Source organism: Malurus melanocephalus, unplaced genomic scaffold (genome assembly GCF_030028575.1).
Source record: "Malurus melanocephalus ecotype Western Australia unplaced genomic scaffold, MMel_1.1 scaffold_69, whole genome shotgun sequence".
Classification (NCBI taxonomy): domain Eukaryota; kingdom Metazoa; phylum Chordata; class Aves; order Passeriformes; family Maluridae; genus Malurus; species Malurus melanocephalus.
The window spans coordinates 719132-735164 of NW_026623301.1; the positions used below are offsets into that span (position 1 = coordinate 719132).

A 16033-nucleotide genomic window follows, 5' to 3' on the forward strand; every position below is an offset into this window, starting at 1 on the left:
AAAACAGTCAATATATTTTCAGATAATTATATTCTTTTGACTTACAGGTTTTTACTTCTTTGATATTTTCTCCTGAAATTATTTGGTTGTCACTAAATGCACAATGTCTTTTTTCATTGTTGAATCCCTGACACCYTGCAAAACTCATTGCATCAGTTTGAATCCAATTTGCTAAATGGTAGCACCATCTATGTAAGACCTACCTCTGTCAGACATTATTGGTCATCAGCTGCATCGTTGTCATTCCATTAATGTAAAGAGAATCTATTAAAAAAAAAAAAAAAACACACACACATATACTGATAATACTGAATCCCTATTCCTCTAAAAAGGACTTTTTAAATAATATCACTATATGATGGGCTATTCCCCACTTCTGTTGAAGAGAGCAAAGTGCATCATAAACTGTGAAGCAACAAAGTGTCACGCAGCAGCTAACAATTTCTATGTGGATGGCTGTGACTCAAGCCTGATTTGAAAACAACATGTCATTATTCAGATYGTGGATTTCTGGTAAAGTTTTATGCAGGACAAGAAAGGATGATCTCAAACTTGTTAAAAGGAACTGGATGATGCAAGACATTACCCACCTTGATATGCCTTGATTTGCTGCCTGATATCTTTGTCTAAAGAGCAGTATTTTGGTAAGATACCCTGGCCACAGCTATTRTTCTGATTTTGGGAAGGAGTAAGGTTAAATGATCACTTCTCTCTCATGTGGAACTGGAAAATACCTGGAAGGGATTGCTTCATGCTGACCCTGGCTTTTGGGCAGGCTGCCCAGAAGGAAACATGAAAAACTGTCATATGCTCACAGGATATGGTGAGTGAGCACATGATCTAAACACTGAGCACGTACACGGCCAAAGCTCCTCTGCAGGGTTTCTTACTGCCACTTCCCTCCACGTGTTGCCTTCATCCTTGTTTTCCTCAAGCCAGCTCGCTATGGGAAGAGAAATTTCTTCATCAGAAAATGGGACTGCTCTTTAGAGTCTGACTTCCTCCAGGTACCAACACTGGGATCATTTCCAGTATTGTCATGGCCAGTGTGGATTTTGTACAGTTGCCCAAGATCTCTGAGATTAATCTGTAATGAAAAAAGAAAAATCCAGATTTTAATAGCAAATTACAGTGTTGTCTTCTAGTCATCCTTCTTATACTGGGCATACAAGTTAATGTGCAGCTAACATAGCCGAGAGTAATGGGTTTTGTTAGAAAACCAAGCATTAATATGCAATGAATCCCAGAGAAATAGAGCAAAAGCATTGGAGCAGTTTGCAAGTGTAATTTTATTGACTTCAGTACCATATTATTTAAAGTGACTAAAGGGCTCAGACAACTCACTCTGTTTCTAGACCTCTTCACAGAATCCAGTTTCTAATGCTGTAATGCAAATCTCTATTTCTAGACAAATACTTTAACAAGCAGAAATAAGTTCAGTCATTGCTACACGAAATAGTACGTTTGGAGTCCATATAGTTACCATCAGGARAGCCCTAATAATTATTCCTACCCCTTATCAGTCTGCTACTTTTCTCTTTGGCTCTTTTTTTTATGTGCATCAGTGTCAGGGTTAACTTTCTGTAAGTGCTGATGCCACACTGCAGCAAATTTAAACAATAAAACATGACTATGTCACATCAAATACTGCAGCCATAGAATAAGAGCCACTATGTTTTGGGTTGCAGAAGTTTTTTGGGCAACACTGATGGCAGAAACCTAAGCAAAAAAAAGCAGAGTTAAGTACTTTCAACCTTTTTTCTTTTTTACTTTTTTTTATCAGTGTTGTGTGTCAAAGGTCATGGTAATTGGGAAAAAATTCACCAAGTGAAAAMGAAAAAACAATAATTGTTTCTTTTACTATTACAGCAATTTTGTACTATTTCACAYTGAAACAAAAAGGAAACAAACATCCCTGAGGCAAGCCTGGCACAACTCAGTCTCATAAGGTGAGAGTAGCACACATAATCTGGTAGTAAAAAGTCTGAACAGAGTTACACTTATGACTGTTGTAGTAGGTTTTGCTATATTAAAACTGTATGTTAAAGTAAGATGTGCTAACTGAAGATACAATWATAACATTAATGCAATAAAACCACGTACATCAAAAATATGTTGCTAATAYAGCAGAATTACAGCAGCAGCTAAAAAGGACTCTGAAACTAGCCACAAATGTAGCCAGGACATAGACTAAGGTGCCCTAATAAASCTGTTACCCAGCTGCAAAACAGAGAMCTCTGCAGTGGGCAAGGGACTGCTAAGGTTGCCTTGCAAKTAAATATAAAAATGTATTAGAACTCTCAACCTTTATTGCAAGCTGAGTAGAGTGTGGTCTCAGTGAACAACAAAGGTGGTKCTCTCCTGAGTTGTAGGCACTGGCTGCTATTTGTAGTGCAAAAGCATTAAAGGGCAGTTTAGTAAATAAAACACTGATATCTTGTGACCTCATGTCCAGGATTAAATTCTGGCTTAACTGCTRTTGAAAGAGAAGCATCACAGCCACCACAGATTATTGTATACAATAATCATTAGCATGATTCTTGGTCAGGACCAGCAAACTGTCAAAGAGCCTCTTTCAGCTTCTGAAGCATCTTATCAGTCATTTGGCTATGAACAAACCAAAACATTGATAAAGCAAATCCTGCTTATCTGTAGTATACATACATCACAGGAGCTGGCTCAAAAGYGAAGCTATAACTTGCTTAATTGTATTTATTTATCACAGTATGCTAAAGTGGATTTTTTTTCAGGAGGTCYAAGATGGGAGATGCATTTYCAGGTRAATTWCCCTGAAAAGACCATGGAYATGTCCTTCTGGTCCTCCTCCTGCTGTGCTCCAGCAGATCYATTTCCTTCTTATGCTGRAGGCCCCAGAGCTGGATGCAGCACTGTARAACCCAGRTGARGACTCACAGAGTCCAAYAGAGGGGCAGAATCACCTCCCTCGACCTTCTAGACACATAATAGGTGATGTTTGGCAGACCAGTGGTACAACTGGAGAAAATATCACAAAAATAAGCTGACCAAAAAAGGGGTGAAAGGGGGGGGAAAGAAAGAAAAAAAAGAGAAAAAAAGAAAATTTTAAAAATAAGCTATTTGAAAAAGGAGAGGGAAAWTATGAAGCCCATTCATCACCATATCAGATAAGCAACAGAACAATCCATCAAACCTAAGCAAATGAAGTTTCAAGAAAAATCRGTAGAGAGCAGAAAGCTCTGTCCAGACTATTAGGTTTCTCCAGGAGATGCATGTAGTTGCAACTAGTTCAATYAGATTCAYAGAAGTCCTGYTTAGCATCTCTAAACATGCATGTCMTTRTGTCTTTCTATACTTCCTATTCTTCCTTAACATTCACATTCTAAAAGCAGTTGTGATATAAYCAAAACAGGGAAGTTATGACCATGTGCTAAAGGGAAACTTGCCCAAAGTTTCAAGTCAAATATATTTGCTTRCTCTCAACTAAAGGTAGAAAGAGTATAAAGCATTCCTGTCTACTTGACTGAGAAATTAAGAGTTTTTTGTAATGGTCGGTTGTGCTGGAATTAGAGGTAATGGGATATTGCTGAGTCTGAAAAGTCTCAAAAATAATTCAAAAAACACTACACTGCCCATCTGATAATATGCTTAGTAATACTCTTTAGTATTTTTGCACAATATTCTATTTCTGGATAATTGTTTATGGGTGATCTTGCAGAAAAAAAAATCATGTTTATTCTTGGGTGGAAATTAAAATAATGGCAGAGGGCAAAATCAACAGTATATAATGTTCTGAAAGRTATATAATGCAATTACAAATTAAGTTTCAGAACCAGTTGCATTTTTGGGGCTTGGAACAATTCATCTTGATRTCAGATCAGAGATCACATTGGTCTCTCAGTGGTATTGACTTGCTAACACGTTTGTTTTTGTCAATTGGAATCCTGTCAAATGTATGTCAAATTTTGCTCTTGCAGTGAAATGCAGAGGAAAATATTCTCGTAACACAGCAGAGTTAACGATATTCTTTTGACAACATAAACAGTGTCTCGAGGTTGCTTCTTCCTTTCCTGTGTTGAATAAATTGCCTTGAACTTCTGCATGACTTGAACACAACCTGGCATTTAGAAATCTACTTYCACAGCCAGAATGTTCTRTAAAAAGTTGTAGAACAAAGTTGTSTTTGTTGCYCTYGTRAAAAACATGCTCACAAAAACCTTGGTCTAGTTGTTCTGCGTTCCAGCACCACAGCTGCAAAAGTAACATTTCTTTTTTATATGGAAACAGCCATTCTGATAGATCTGCAATAAATATCCAAAGAGGAAAGGATAGGTCCCTGGACTAAAGRATAGCTCTGAAAATCAGGCATCTAGATTCTATTCCTGGATCTGCTTTAGGCTTCCTAAGAAATATTACATAATTCCCAAATTCTTTTTGGTTCACTTTGTCAACTACACAAGAAGAAAGGCATTTACATGTCTCTTACAGAGACATGGCAAAACTCCATAAATTTTGAGAACCTCTGCATCTCAAAGTTTCACAACTTTGAAATCCTGTAATTTTTATAAAATTTTCGGTTAATTTTGAGTTAGTTGCTATTTTCCCATAACTCAGTTGAGAGAATTGAAGTTATGAATTGTAAYGATGTAGTAGAGTTTGGACATAGAGAGAAATTCAAATTCCATTGTGATGTAGCTTTGGTCAGTCACCTAAAGGGTATAAATAAGACCTAAACTGCAGAGGTAACAAACAAGGGCATGGAAACACAAATTAAGATAAAGGGATCTAGAGACCACAAGCATCAGGTATGGTGATCTTCTTAGGGATGGCCTGTTAGAGAAACCTTCTATAAATGCCAGCCTCTTCCCAGGAAAAAATTTTACAAAACACCCAAATCTTCATCTACAGTTAACTTGTTGATTYATTATGAAACTCCTTCTGATGAATCAACCAATTTGTGCTAAGTTTGGTAATAAATTCTGAAGGGRATGGGCCTCATATAGACATTGCTTWTATGACAGACTGCYAGCACTTAACTTTAAAAATACCATTGTGACTACAACTATAGTGGTAATTCTATCATTTTTGTAGCACTTCACTGTCACAGACAATAACGTTAACATATCATATTTCATATTACAAGTACCAGTACAAATTATTGAAAAAACTGTCCACCACTTTCAAAAGAGCCACATTTTCACACACAGTATCTTTGCTTTAGTCATATTCTGAATGTTTGCAAGAAGTTGAACTAGACTGCCCTGTTAATCAACACACCTGTACATGTTGCTCATCACTACTATGTATTTTTTGTACCAGCAGAGGACTAAATTATCTTCTTACCAAAGGCAATGGGAACATTTTSATTAAATCATTCATTAGACACCTTGGTCTTACTTTTTGAAATCAAAGCTTAACAAAGCTCATATTTTATCATCTGTCTCTAAGCGTAAATTAAAATCCAGGTTTATCAGCAAGAAGTTCTTCCTAAAGATGATGCAAGGSCTAAATTTTAATTCCATTTCTAAATGAGCTAAGCAAATACACTTTTTGGTCCCTAGCATACCTGTGATATTTTGAGTGGAGTCAGTATGACCTATACTCATGTACTTAAGATGTTTAACTAAGTGAAAAGTGAAGTTCCTTGTCTGAACAAGAAAGGGTTCAGTGGAAAGACACTTCAATAAAAAGATGGAAAGAATATATGTAATGACTCCATTTCTCTAGAATAAGCAAAATAATATCACTGCTTTCCTGTTGTGAAGAAAATATGCTGCAATCTCTTTGAGATAAACTYGGGCTAGCATGAAAATCATTTAGATAAATCCACACTTCAGATGTGCAGGTGCAGCTGCACCAAAATCCCAATGTCTAACACTGGAGAATACGCTTGACAGACAGTTATTAATTTCATGTAAGACCATTTCATTAACAGAATTTCAAAGAAGTCATGTATAGCAGCTGGATTCCCAAAAGAAAGAAAAATCATTGACTGCATTASTGTAACTTCCACAGCTTTGGCATGTAATAGAGAAATGTTTGGAAGTAAATGACATTTTTTAATTGTGAACCTGCAGCTAATAACTGTTGCCAAAAATACAATAACTATTACGCCAGAAGAGTACCCAGGGTCCACCCATACTGCTGGCTTTTTCCAGATGTCTGAATTCAGCCAATTTGTTAATTGTGCCCAAAAACTTGGCTCAGTTACACACTAACTCAAGAATTACAGCATGTCACAGGTGCTCACACAGAAATGTAACAATATAATGAAAAAGGATGGATACAGACATGTAAGGAGTAGGGTCAAAGGCCATACAAAGACTGTAATTATTTTTTCCTATTTCATACTTGCTTTGGTCACAAAAATAGACTGGATAAATAAATACTGCTCACTGCACAGTGACTGTTAAACACTTTCTTTTCCAATCCAGTCCATTCAAGCTSTGAAAGAACTTTTCTTTTACTGTGGGGTTAATAAATTATGCCAACAGCAAGTACCCAAATATAAATAYACATATATATACACTTACGCAGTACATATTGCCTAATTACTGAGCAAACAGCACCACATTCCCCACTCCCATTTCTTGAAGATGAGCTGTGTTTCCCTCCAAGATTTTTTGTGAGCTCTTTACAATCCTTCTGTGTTTTTTCTTGGAACAGCATAAATTTTGATTCGTGCACAGCCTGTAGCTGATGAAGATCATTTTACTTACTTTTCCCTTTTATCTCAGTAGGGAATGAGGTGCATCTTGTTATCATATGCATTTCACAGGCAGTGACGTTTGCAAGTGGAGTAACAATCATGAGTATGTCTGTTTTATGCTGCCTTAAACATATCTGACTAAARCCTGGGCTTCTCTAAGTTTTATTCAACCATTTCTGGACCTAAATGGTCGTTATGGAAAACAGGGATAGGTGGAAAATAGCAGGACRCAAAGCTTTTACGCATTGTCAGTCCCATGGTTAAGAGAGTGGATAGCTACATTAGYGCTTATGTTCACTTTTGCAATCTTCCCACTCTGGAAGGATTCTAACTGAGCTCATTTCARCCCCTTTTATTTGAACATCATGAGCAAAAGCATGAAAATGGATTTGTTTCAACCTATTTTCACAATATTTAGTTTTCTTCTCACTGTTTCTCATTTTACTTTGGAGATCTCAGTTTTGACTGATGAAAGAATGACTGCACCCAATGTACAGGAATGAAAGACTCAAAAGTGAAACACCACAGATTCTTAGAGTCTGAAGGGTTGACTCTAAAGAAAGGAGTTTTAATTATTCATGTGTAGGTGATTTTAAATTACTAATAATTTTATTTAAACAGGAGAAAACCAAAATGAAAAACAACAGATAAAGTTCTAAGTGTAGCAYGTTCCTGAGATGCAGTAGAGCATGAAAGTGCACCTGATGAACACAATTGTTTACAAAAGAAGTAAAGTGTAACTGGAGGAAAACTTCTGGATTTTACACTTTAACAGTCTAATCGTAGGAGAACTATTTATTAAGTTTTATGATATTAAGTATCTCTACAAGTATTAGCAGGACACTTGCTTTTCACCTCCCTATATTACTTTCTGGTATTTGCCCTAGACCACAGGAATGTTTAAAAGACTGTTTATGCAGATGAAAAACCTCTAAATCATGTAAATGGATGTGGCAGCAGCTTTAAAAGTTAGAAAAGTGAGCTCATGCAGTAAAATTCACACCAGGGATGGATTTCRTTTTCCAATGCTCCTAAAATATCGTGCATACTTCATGTTTTGTATTGCAAACATGGAACAACTATCTTCCTTACAAAGACAGCTGCCAACCAAAAAATATAAGGTTAAATTGAAGATTTTGAAGATTACTGATGAAAAATTCCAACACTTCTAGTGGCTAAATATAATGTTATTTAAGATAAAATTGACAACATGTGAAGATTTGTAAGACTGGCAGTGCCCTAAAGAGATTGAAGAGCTGATAATGAGGCAAACTCACAAGCAAACCTTGGAAAAACACTTGTTAAGGAAATTCTAGGTCCTGCCACTATCATTAAGKCAAGCAGTATTTTGAAAGCAGAACTACTGAGCCCGTCAATGCTTTTGCTGACTTCATTATCATTAGAACAGCAGAACTTGTACCCGAAGGTACAGAATTATTATGTATGGAAGTAATAAAAATTGAGAGATTGCAGCTGGCTTTTACAGAAGATAATAGGCTTACAGTCTTCTGCTTAGTTCTCTGACACAGAAGGGAATATTGGGCATGACCAAACATTAAAAGAATACTTTGAAAAAGAATTTCTTTATCAAGTAGTGTGTACACTCCGAAGAGATAATTCGCCATATTTCAAAGAATGATGATGCCGAATACAGGGGTCCGGAGAATATAATTTACAATATAATTAAAGTTCCAGTGTCTTGAGCAACTCAGCATTCTGCCAAAATTGGTATTTTTGAAATAGTGAGAAATACTCAGGGACTGTGATGACACCAGAAGAAAACACAGGAAACAGATCAGAGCTATGATGAAAGCTGTAACTTATGGTAGATTGATATCCCTCTTCTGGGGGGGGGAATGACTCTCAACAGAAATAAATATGTCCTAAAAACTATGCCTGAATAGTAACAGAAGCAAAACCAATAGCCCAGAAGTAGTTTCTTTGAACACACAAGAACAATTGCAGAGCAGAAACGGAAATACATCAGATTTAAATTCTGGTTTTATTCCTGTTCCCATATTGTTTATCCCTAGCATACCCATCTGGCAGGAAAAGTTGGTAAGACAGAAGGGCAAATATTGTGCAGATTCCACATGACTGTCTTGGGGTAACCTAGAACCCASGACTCCAGTCAGAAACCAGAACTCTTCCTATCACACAATTATTGTAAATTGCCTTCAGTGAATTTCATGTACTGCCATCATATGGAAATCTCMAAGGGTAATAGCCTTGTTACATTATAGCTGCCTTACAATGGAGYTTAGCAGTTTTTAATTTCATTCACACAAACCTTAATCAGAGATAGGCAAGGTTAATGAAGTTACAYGGGCTTTATACAGCAATACAAACAACACCAAAATCAAGTTCTACATGAACAGTGAAATCTCAGGAGAATACAAAGAAGTACCAGCTGATTTACTCCAGTTTTAACAACTTTTTCATTATTTTTAAGTTTACTGAATATTCAATCTATACTTTTAGGAATCCAAGTTACTACTGTGCTTAGGAATCCAGTTAACTGTGTTTTCTATCAGAGCACTATTCTTGATTTTTGTCAAGATAATCCAGTACAGTTTGGCCTCATTCACTTTTTGTGAGCCATTCCTCTGTCATTTCTTATGGGTTTATGTGTGACTGAAGGGGTTTTAAGATTTTTGATGTTTTCGTGAAGATTTTATGTATTTTGATGTTTTCGTGAAGCCTGATGGTACTTCCATTATATTATGCTGAACTCTTTCAGTTTCCTGCATCAGTTAACACTTCATTTAAAAAAAAAAAACTGTGGTAGAAAGTTTCTGCATGGCCAATTTTGGTGTCAAAAGATACTTTCTGTCCCATCTTTTACTGATACCCATCATCTGTTTATTATACATAAATCATTTAAACCTAAATGACGAATCACAGATTTTACTACTGCAACAGGTACAGTCCTTCCCGAGGAACTCCATGAACTAGAGGAAATGRCAGGAATCACAGGATCTTGTAGAATTCCTGAGAAATTTCATCTTTCTGAAGGACATCTCACAGATTTGTCAATAGAGAGAAATTATTTCTTTGGAGAAGAAGGTTCAATCACAAAGACTTAAGTTAATCTGTGTTATTTCCCTCTAGTTTCTTGCCATGCCCTCTTTCCCTCTTACTTTCTCCAAGAAAAAGGTCACACAACAGTGTGGAAGTCTGAGGAAGTTCATGAAAGAATTTACAGTGAACCCTTCCAAAGATGGATATGCAACCAAGCCATAACCTCTTAATACATAAATGCAACGCTCTTTTTACTTCTTCACATGAACATCTACTATAAACTAGTACACCAAGAAGATGCAATTGTGAAGCAGATTCTGAGAGACATCTGCCTGATGCAATTCTGAACCCTTTTCCAGATTCAAAATTCACTGCCATAAAAGTCAGCCGCTCCCTCAGAAATACTTAATGATCCTTACATCTTTGTTTGAGTCTTTTTTATTACCTCTATTATCTGGTTTTGAGAAAAGCTATTTTGCATACGTTTTGAATTCTCCCGTGTTTATAAAACAACCATATCATACCTTAAATGTGTCTTCACTGTTGGGATTAAACAGCTGCTGTTTCCCAGATCCCAAAACAATAGGACCAGAAGCTTTGTTTTCTCCAKAAGTGTAAAGGGATACTTCTGCTGTTGTGCCAGCTGTTTCAAAATCTCCAGTGACTACAGTTATCTTCCAGTCTCCTTCTGTAAAGTAAAAACAAAATCAAAATGCTTTTTAAAATGTTACTTATATGAAGCAGTTCACTTGAAAGATACAAATGAAAGCATGGTTTGGCCCAAGGACTGTGGTTAYCAAACTCCTGAAAGGCAGTGGTGCTGGGAGAGGCAGTAGAGGATTGGCCAAAAGCTACCTCATTCAAACTCATGCTCTGCAAGTTATGGATCAAGGATCGAGGAGATTTGCAGTGCAYTAAAGCCAGAAATATGAACATAGARCTCRGTGAGATTTGYAGTGATAMCCCTRAGGGTCAWYACAGAAGACCAACATGCAGAATTCAGATTATGACAACAGTATAACCAAGAAATGCAACAGGAAAAATGTCAAGGCATCCCACTTAAGCACAATTTCCTCTCATTTTAGGTTGATGTGACAGATCAACAGAGCTTCATTTGCCTGGATGGAGGCATGATATTGAAATCAGCATGGGAAAAAAAAAGGTTCTGTAGAAAATTCTGAACTAGATTAGGACTCATTAGAAAATCATTTTATATAAAGCTCTCTGACACTAAAATGTCATCTCTGCTCCCGTACAATGTACACAAGTTATTTAAATATTCAAAAGCAGCTTAATATAAATCTTATTTTTAAAAAGAACAATTCATAATTGTAAAATGCATTTCTACATCTGAAAAGCTGGGATTGCACGCTTCTCCACCCCTCATTGATTGCAGCTTTTGTCTGTGTGAAACAAGTTCTACTTAGTGACTTAAATTCATTCTGTTCAAGACAAACAGCAAATGAAATACCAGCCCACAGTCATCTTATAAATAAATGCCATAGCATACACTGCAGTTTCCTTAGTAAAAGGCTGTCTGGTAATGCCTGCATGATTTAAACCTGTTGTCTGACAGAAGTATTTATCTTGGGCCAGCCTCATTATCACTCAGTAATTTCCCCCACAAAAATTGAACTGGAGKAGGAAGTTTGATTTCCTGTTTTCCAAGCCTTTAGAGGTCTGGCTGATGTCTGGTTTGGGAAGGTGATAGAATTTTAAATACACATAAATACCCAGCTGGGAATTCAGAAAACAGCAACAGCTCATTTGGTCTGACCAATCAAACCTGCCCATGCATGGAGGGAAGGAATTCTCCCCCTGTACTCTGCTCTGATGAGAGCCCACCTGGAGTAAGGTATCCAGCTCTGGGACCCCCAACATAGGAAGGATATGGATGTGTTAAAACAGACCCAGAGAGGGGCCAAGAAAATGATCAGGGGCTGGAGCACCTCTCTTGTGATAAAAGGATGGCGTTCAGCTTGGAGAAGAGAAGATTCCAGACAGAGCTTTTTGGCAGCCATTTTATGTATCAAGGGGCTTAAAAGAAAAGCAAAGAATTTTTACAAGAGCATGTAGCGATATGAMAACAGGGAATGGTTTTAAAGGGAAAGAGGGTAGATTTAGACAAGGCATGAAGAATATTTTTTTTTTGTAAGAATTGTAAGGCATTGGAACAGGTTGCCCAAAGAAGTTATTAATCTCTCATCTCTGCAATTCATTGAAGCCAGTTTGKATGGGGTTTTGAGAAACCTGGTCTAGTAGAAGATGTCCCTATCCATGTCAAGGGTTATACTAGATGTCTTTAAAGATTTCGTCCAACCCAAACCATTCTACAATTCCATACARGGAAGAAAGCATCCAATTTTCTTTGCAAACTGCCAAATTCCAGCTTGTAAGAAACTCTTCTGTGCCTTTRAAAATCTGCATCCTCACACCTTTCKCTAKAGACTCACCTTCTTGATTAATGAACCATGGCACCAGAAAACAAAACTATAAACATCAATCAGAAGAGTGAAAAGCCTCTATACACTGATGTGGAAACAAAGGACACAAGGCAAGGGCCCTCTACCCCCATGGAAAAAGACCTTGATAACGAAAAAGTTCAACTTTTTCCATTTTCAAACAATATAATATTAATTTCCTAAAGACAAAGTTTCTTTGAGCCATTTGACTGGAATATAAGGACAATTCCATTKACAAGGAAGAAAGGTGCAGACAAGGAGTAAAATATGACCCATTAGWCCTTCTAAAATTTCAAACATCATTCAGAATCAAATATTCACTTTAAAGCTGATAAAATGTATTTTATTTTGGATAGGTTCATGGATTAATTGTGGCTCAAGTGTCTTTGATGGCYYTTYCCAWTGTATTACCCTCTCAAAGTCTGTCYTGTSTTAARCAGTGGGGTTTTGAAAKGATGCAGTTGCTACACTTGAGGCTGTATATCGTACCTAGTTCAGCTCCTACCTCCCAAGAATAAGCTTCTTATCCACAAATTATTTTGCACAAAACTACCCCTCTGAAGGAAAAAAAGGAATCAAACTTCCCCAAAAACATGATTAAGAAGRGTTTTGTTGTGAACTTTTGACACTTGTTCTTTGTTTCTGGAAACAGGACAGACTCGTGTTTGAAAGACARTGTAGGTACAGGAAAACAAATCTTTAAATTTCTAGTATCTTTGATGCCAGAAATTCTCATTGCATAGCACTTCATGCTTCCAAATTAGAGGTTGAATCAGTAAATATTACAAAATCATAATTCTTGTTGGCATAAAAAGCTGGGATTCTTCTGATGAGGTAGAGTACCAATAGTTCCTTAATGATTGAAGAGGAAAACACATTGAGGGGAAAAGAATACAGATAAATATGTTATCACATGACTTKCATTTAGCATGCATAGAGGAAAGGTAGAACTTATCACCAGGTACATCCCTAGGGACATCAAAAAGTGATATTTTGCCACAGATAAGTTTCTAGCCTTTTTTTTTCCTTTTATTTCCTAGATAATTATAAACATTACAATACACTAGAAAGTTCTACTTCACAGAAAAAAATTTTCAGTTAACAAAAAAAAAAGTGATACAGAATGAAAATGAGATATATTTAAAAGCTGATGGGAAAACAATGTTAGTGAGCGAAACTTCAGATCAACCACTGAATCAGGAATTGGAGCAGTCCCTCTAGGTACARGATACACAATTTCAAATCTCTTTGCCACTGATCCATGTTTTACTGAGTGTCCCAAACAAGAGGTCTCTTGTTTCGWGCACTTTGGGCTGCCTCACTCTGATTGAGACGTTTGCACAGCTTAAGTGACACAGCCCAGAGACCCAGCTGTAGGTGCAGACTGATTAGAATTACAGAAAGGGTCTCTCAGGGCAGGGCATGCAAAAGCGAGGTGTGCAGAGCAGCCAAAGCACAAAGAGTGATGAACAGAGAGGAAATTAGTGTCTTCTAAAAAAAGCATAGAAAGGAAAAAGGAAAAAGGTACTGGCAATTCAAAAATAAAGCCTATAACAGGGTGGGATTTTAATATAATTTGTAAAATAACTGGGCAAAAATTTTATCATTAACCACTTGCCATAGGAACATGGTTTAGGACAAGGTATTTGGGTCTCCATGGATATTTTGATTGATACAACAAATTTTGAAAAAACATTTTTAAACTTTCTCACAACATCTTCTAGAACATTGGTCAACCTACACCATAAAGCACCTCTCACAGCTGAGAAATACTAATGTGTTATTAAGAAATTTAATTTAATCTGCTCTGGTTGCAAGGACAGAAAAATCAACCTGAACAAATGTGAAATCACAAGTAAAACAGAAAATGAAAAACTACTATTGAGAACAAAACTATATATAGACCAGGAAAAAGAATCATGTTTTAAAAATTATAACTGTGAAAAACTGAAATTAAGMTAGATCACCAATAAGTACTAGAAGAATAGGAATTTTTCAAAGAAGCAGAGAGAAAAATAACATTATGAAAAGAAAATGACAGAATAAAAAGAAAGCATAAACAAAGTTATTTGTTTAAATTAAAATGTGAAGTTCAGAGTTTACTAAAATGTTCAAATAGTATGCTATAATTAATTTAAAATAAATACAAATGGCAAAAATGTGTAAAGCAATTAGTTCTGAAACAGAAACAGTCTTCATTAAAAGCAGAAAACAAGAGCAGCATTTACCATTTGCTTCTTGCATTTTCAGCTGCTGATTTTTTTTAAACTGCCAAAAAAGAGAAAAATCTATTGATAAAGGATCTATCCCTTAACATTACAGAAAAGGTTTGAAAGTAGAGACAAAAAACATGTTTGGTGTTTCTAGTCAACACAAGAAAACTCTGTCTCATTCATTCCCTCATTACATTCTCACTATCATCTACGGCAATTATATAAATCGTATTCTCTCAGAAATAAAGGAAGCTGCAACATTGTTAACTCTGATATTTACAGTGTAAAATCTGCCCAGATTTCTTCAGACGAAAAGAATTACAAATTATTGTTCTAGCATCCATAAAGATACAATAAATCTTACCTTGGGGGTACAGCTCAATTTCTGAATGGATTATASCTTGGGACAAAAATGGAAACCACCTAAGAATAAGAAAGAAAATAACAAAGCAGATAGGAATCAATCTTTATTTATATTACCATATAACTGAATGATCCATATCTGATTTTTAGAATGAATACACCTAACAGCAAAGGGTCTCTGCTCCTAAAAGTTTAGTATTTGATTTGGTGTATGTTARGTAGAAATTATTTGACTCAACAAAGAACTTGATTTGTGCAAAAGTGAAAGCTATGTAGGTGTAAAATACWCTTGCATCAGATTAAGACTCATGTRTCACTACTATACTTGTTTTTATAGCTAAACAGAAGAACACAGCTCAGAACATGTTTTCAGTACTATGGACTGAGAGGTAATTATAATTTGTATGCATCTATTGCACTATTTCTTAAAATCACCATTCAGTGTTAAAAACAAAYATGGAACCAAATACTGCTCTTTCTKATTTCTCCTGTAAACTGAGGGCAGGTAGCTGAGACTAAGAAAGGACAAATCAAGACAAATATTGTTTAGGTTTCTTAGTCATGTTACTCCAGGCTATGTATAATTTTGAAACCTTTTCAGTCATAACATGGCTTACCAACAGATTTTGTTTCCTCTTTCTTGGTAAAAGATCACCTCTTTTTTTTCCCATAAAAATAATGCAGCAATCTTCTGGGTTGTTGTTTTTTACTTCCTCAGTCCACTTCCACGAACTCTCTAGGAATGACCTAAATCATTCACTCTCCTTTGAAGCCTGTTGGGATTCCAGGGCAAGAAAAGTCCTGAGCAACTTACGAAGGTCCCTTACTATTTGTCTTGGAAACATTTGTTGGCCAATTCATACAATAGCTGGTCCCTAAGAAATAAATTTTTTATACTAGACAGCTACTTATTTCTGTCACTTCTGCTAAAAACTGATGGCACAGGTATTTTCTGCWATACTCAATGCTAGAAGGCATCAATAACTAGTAAATACTGTATAATTGAAATCAAGTAAAAGCTGTTAGATGTTCAGAAACTAGAATCAGGTTTTTAAGACAGATAAAACGCTTACTTTTCCTTGGCTAAATGAGAACAGTAGCATTTTTTCATGTCCTGGATCATAAAATATCTATGTGAGRTTGAAGATTACTGAATTAGATTTCTGAAGAGCAAAAACCTTCTCCCTTCTTGGATAGTGTACAGGTACATTTTGGGAAACATGGAAGCTACACCTGACCCCCACCGCTGACTTATTTTAACTCCTTTTCAGTGCAAAGGTTTCCTTGTA

The 16033-nt window shown here is 36.1% G+C and overlaps 1 protein-coding gene across 1 annotated transcript in view; it reads right to left on the bottom strand.

Moving 5' to 3' along the window:
* RP1 (RP1 axonemal microtubule associated) overlaps window positions 1-16033 on the bottom strand; it is a 146249-nt gene that overhangs the window by 81110 nt on the left and 49106 nt on the right. The window contains exons 6-7 of the mRNA XM_057366650.1: window positions 14746-14804; window positions 10231-10394 (exon numbers count right to left, since the gene is read on the bottom strand). Coding sequence (XP_057222633.1) covers window positions 10231-10394; window positions 14746-14804 — 223 coding nt within the window. The remainder of the gene's footprint in view (window positions 1-10230; window positions 10395-14745; window positions 14805-16033) is intronic.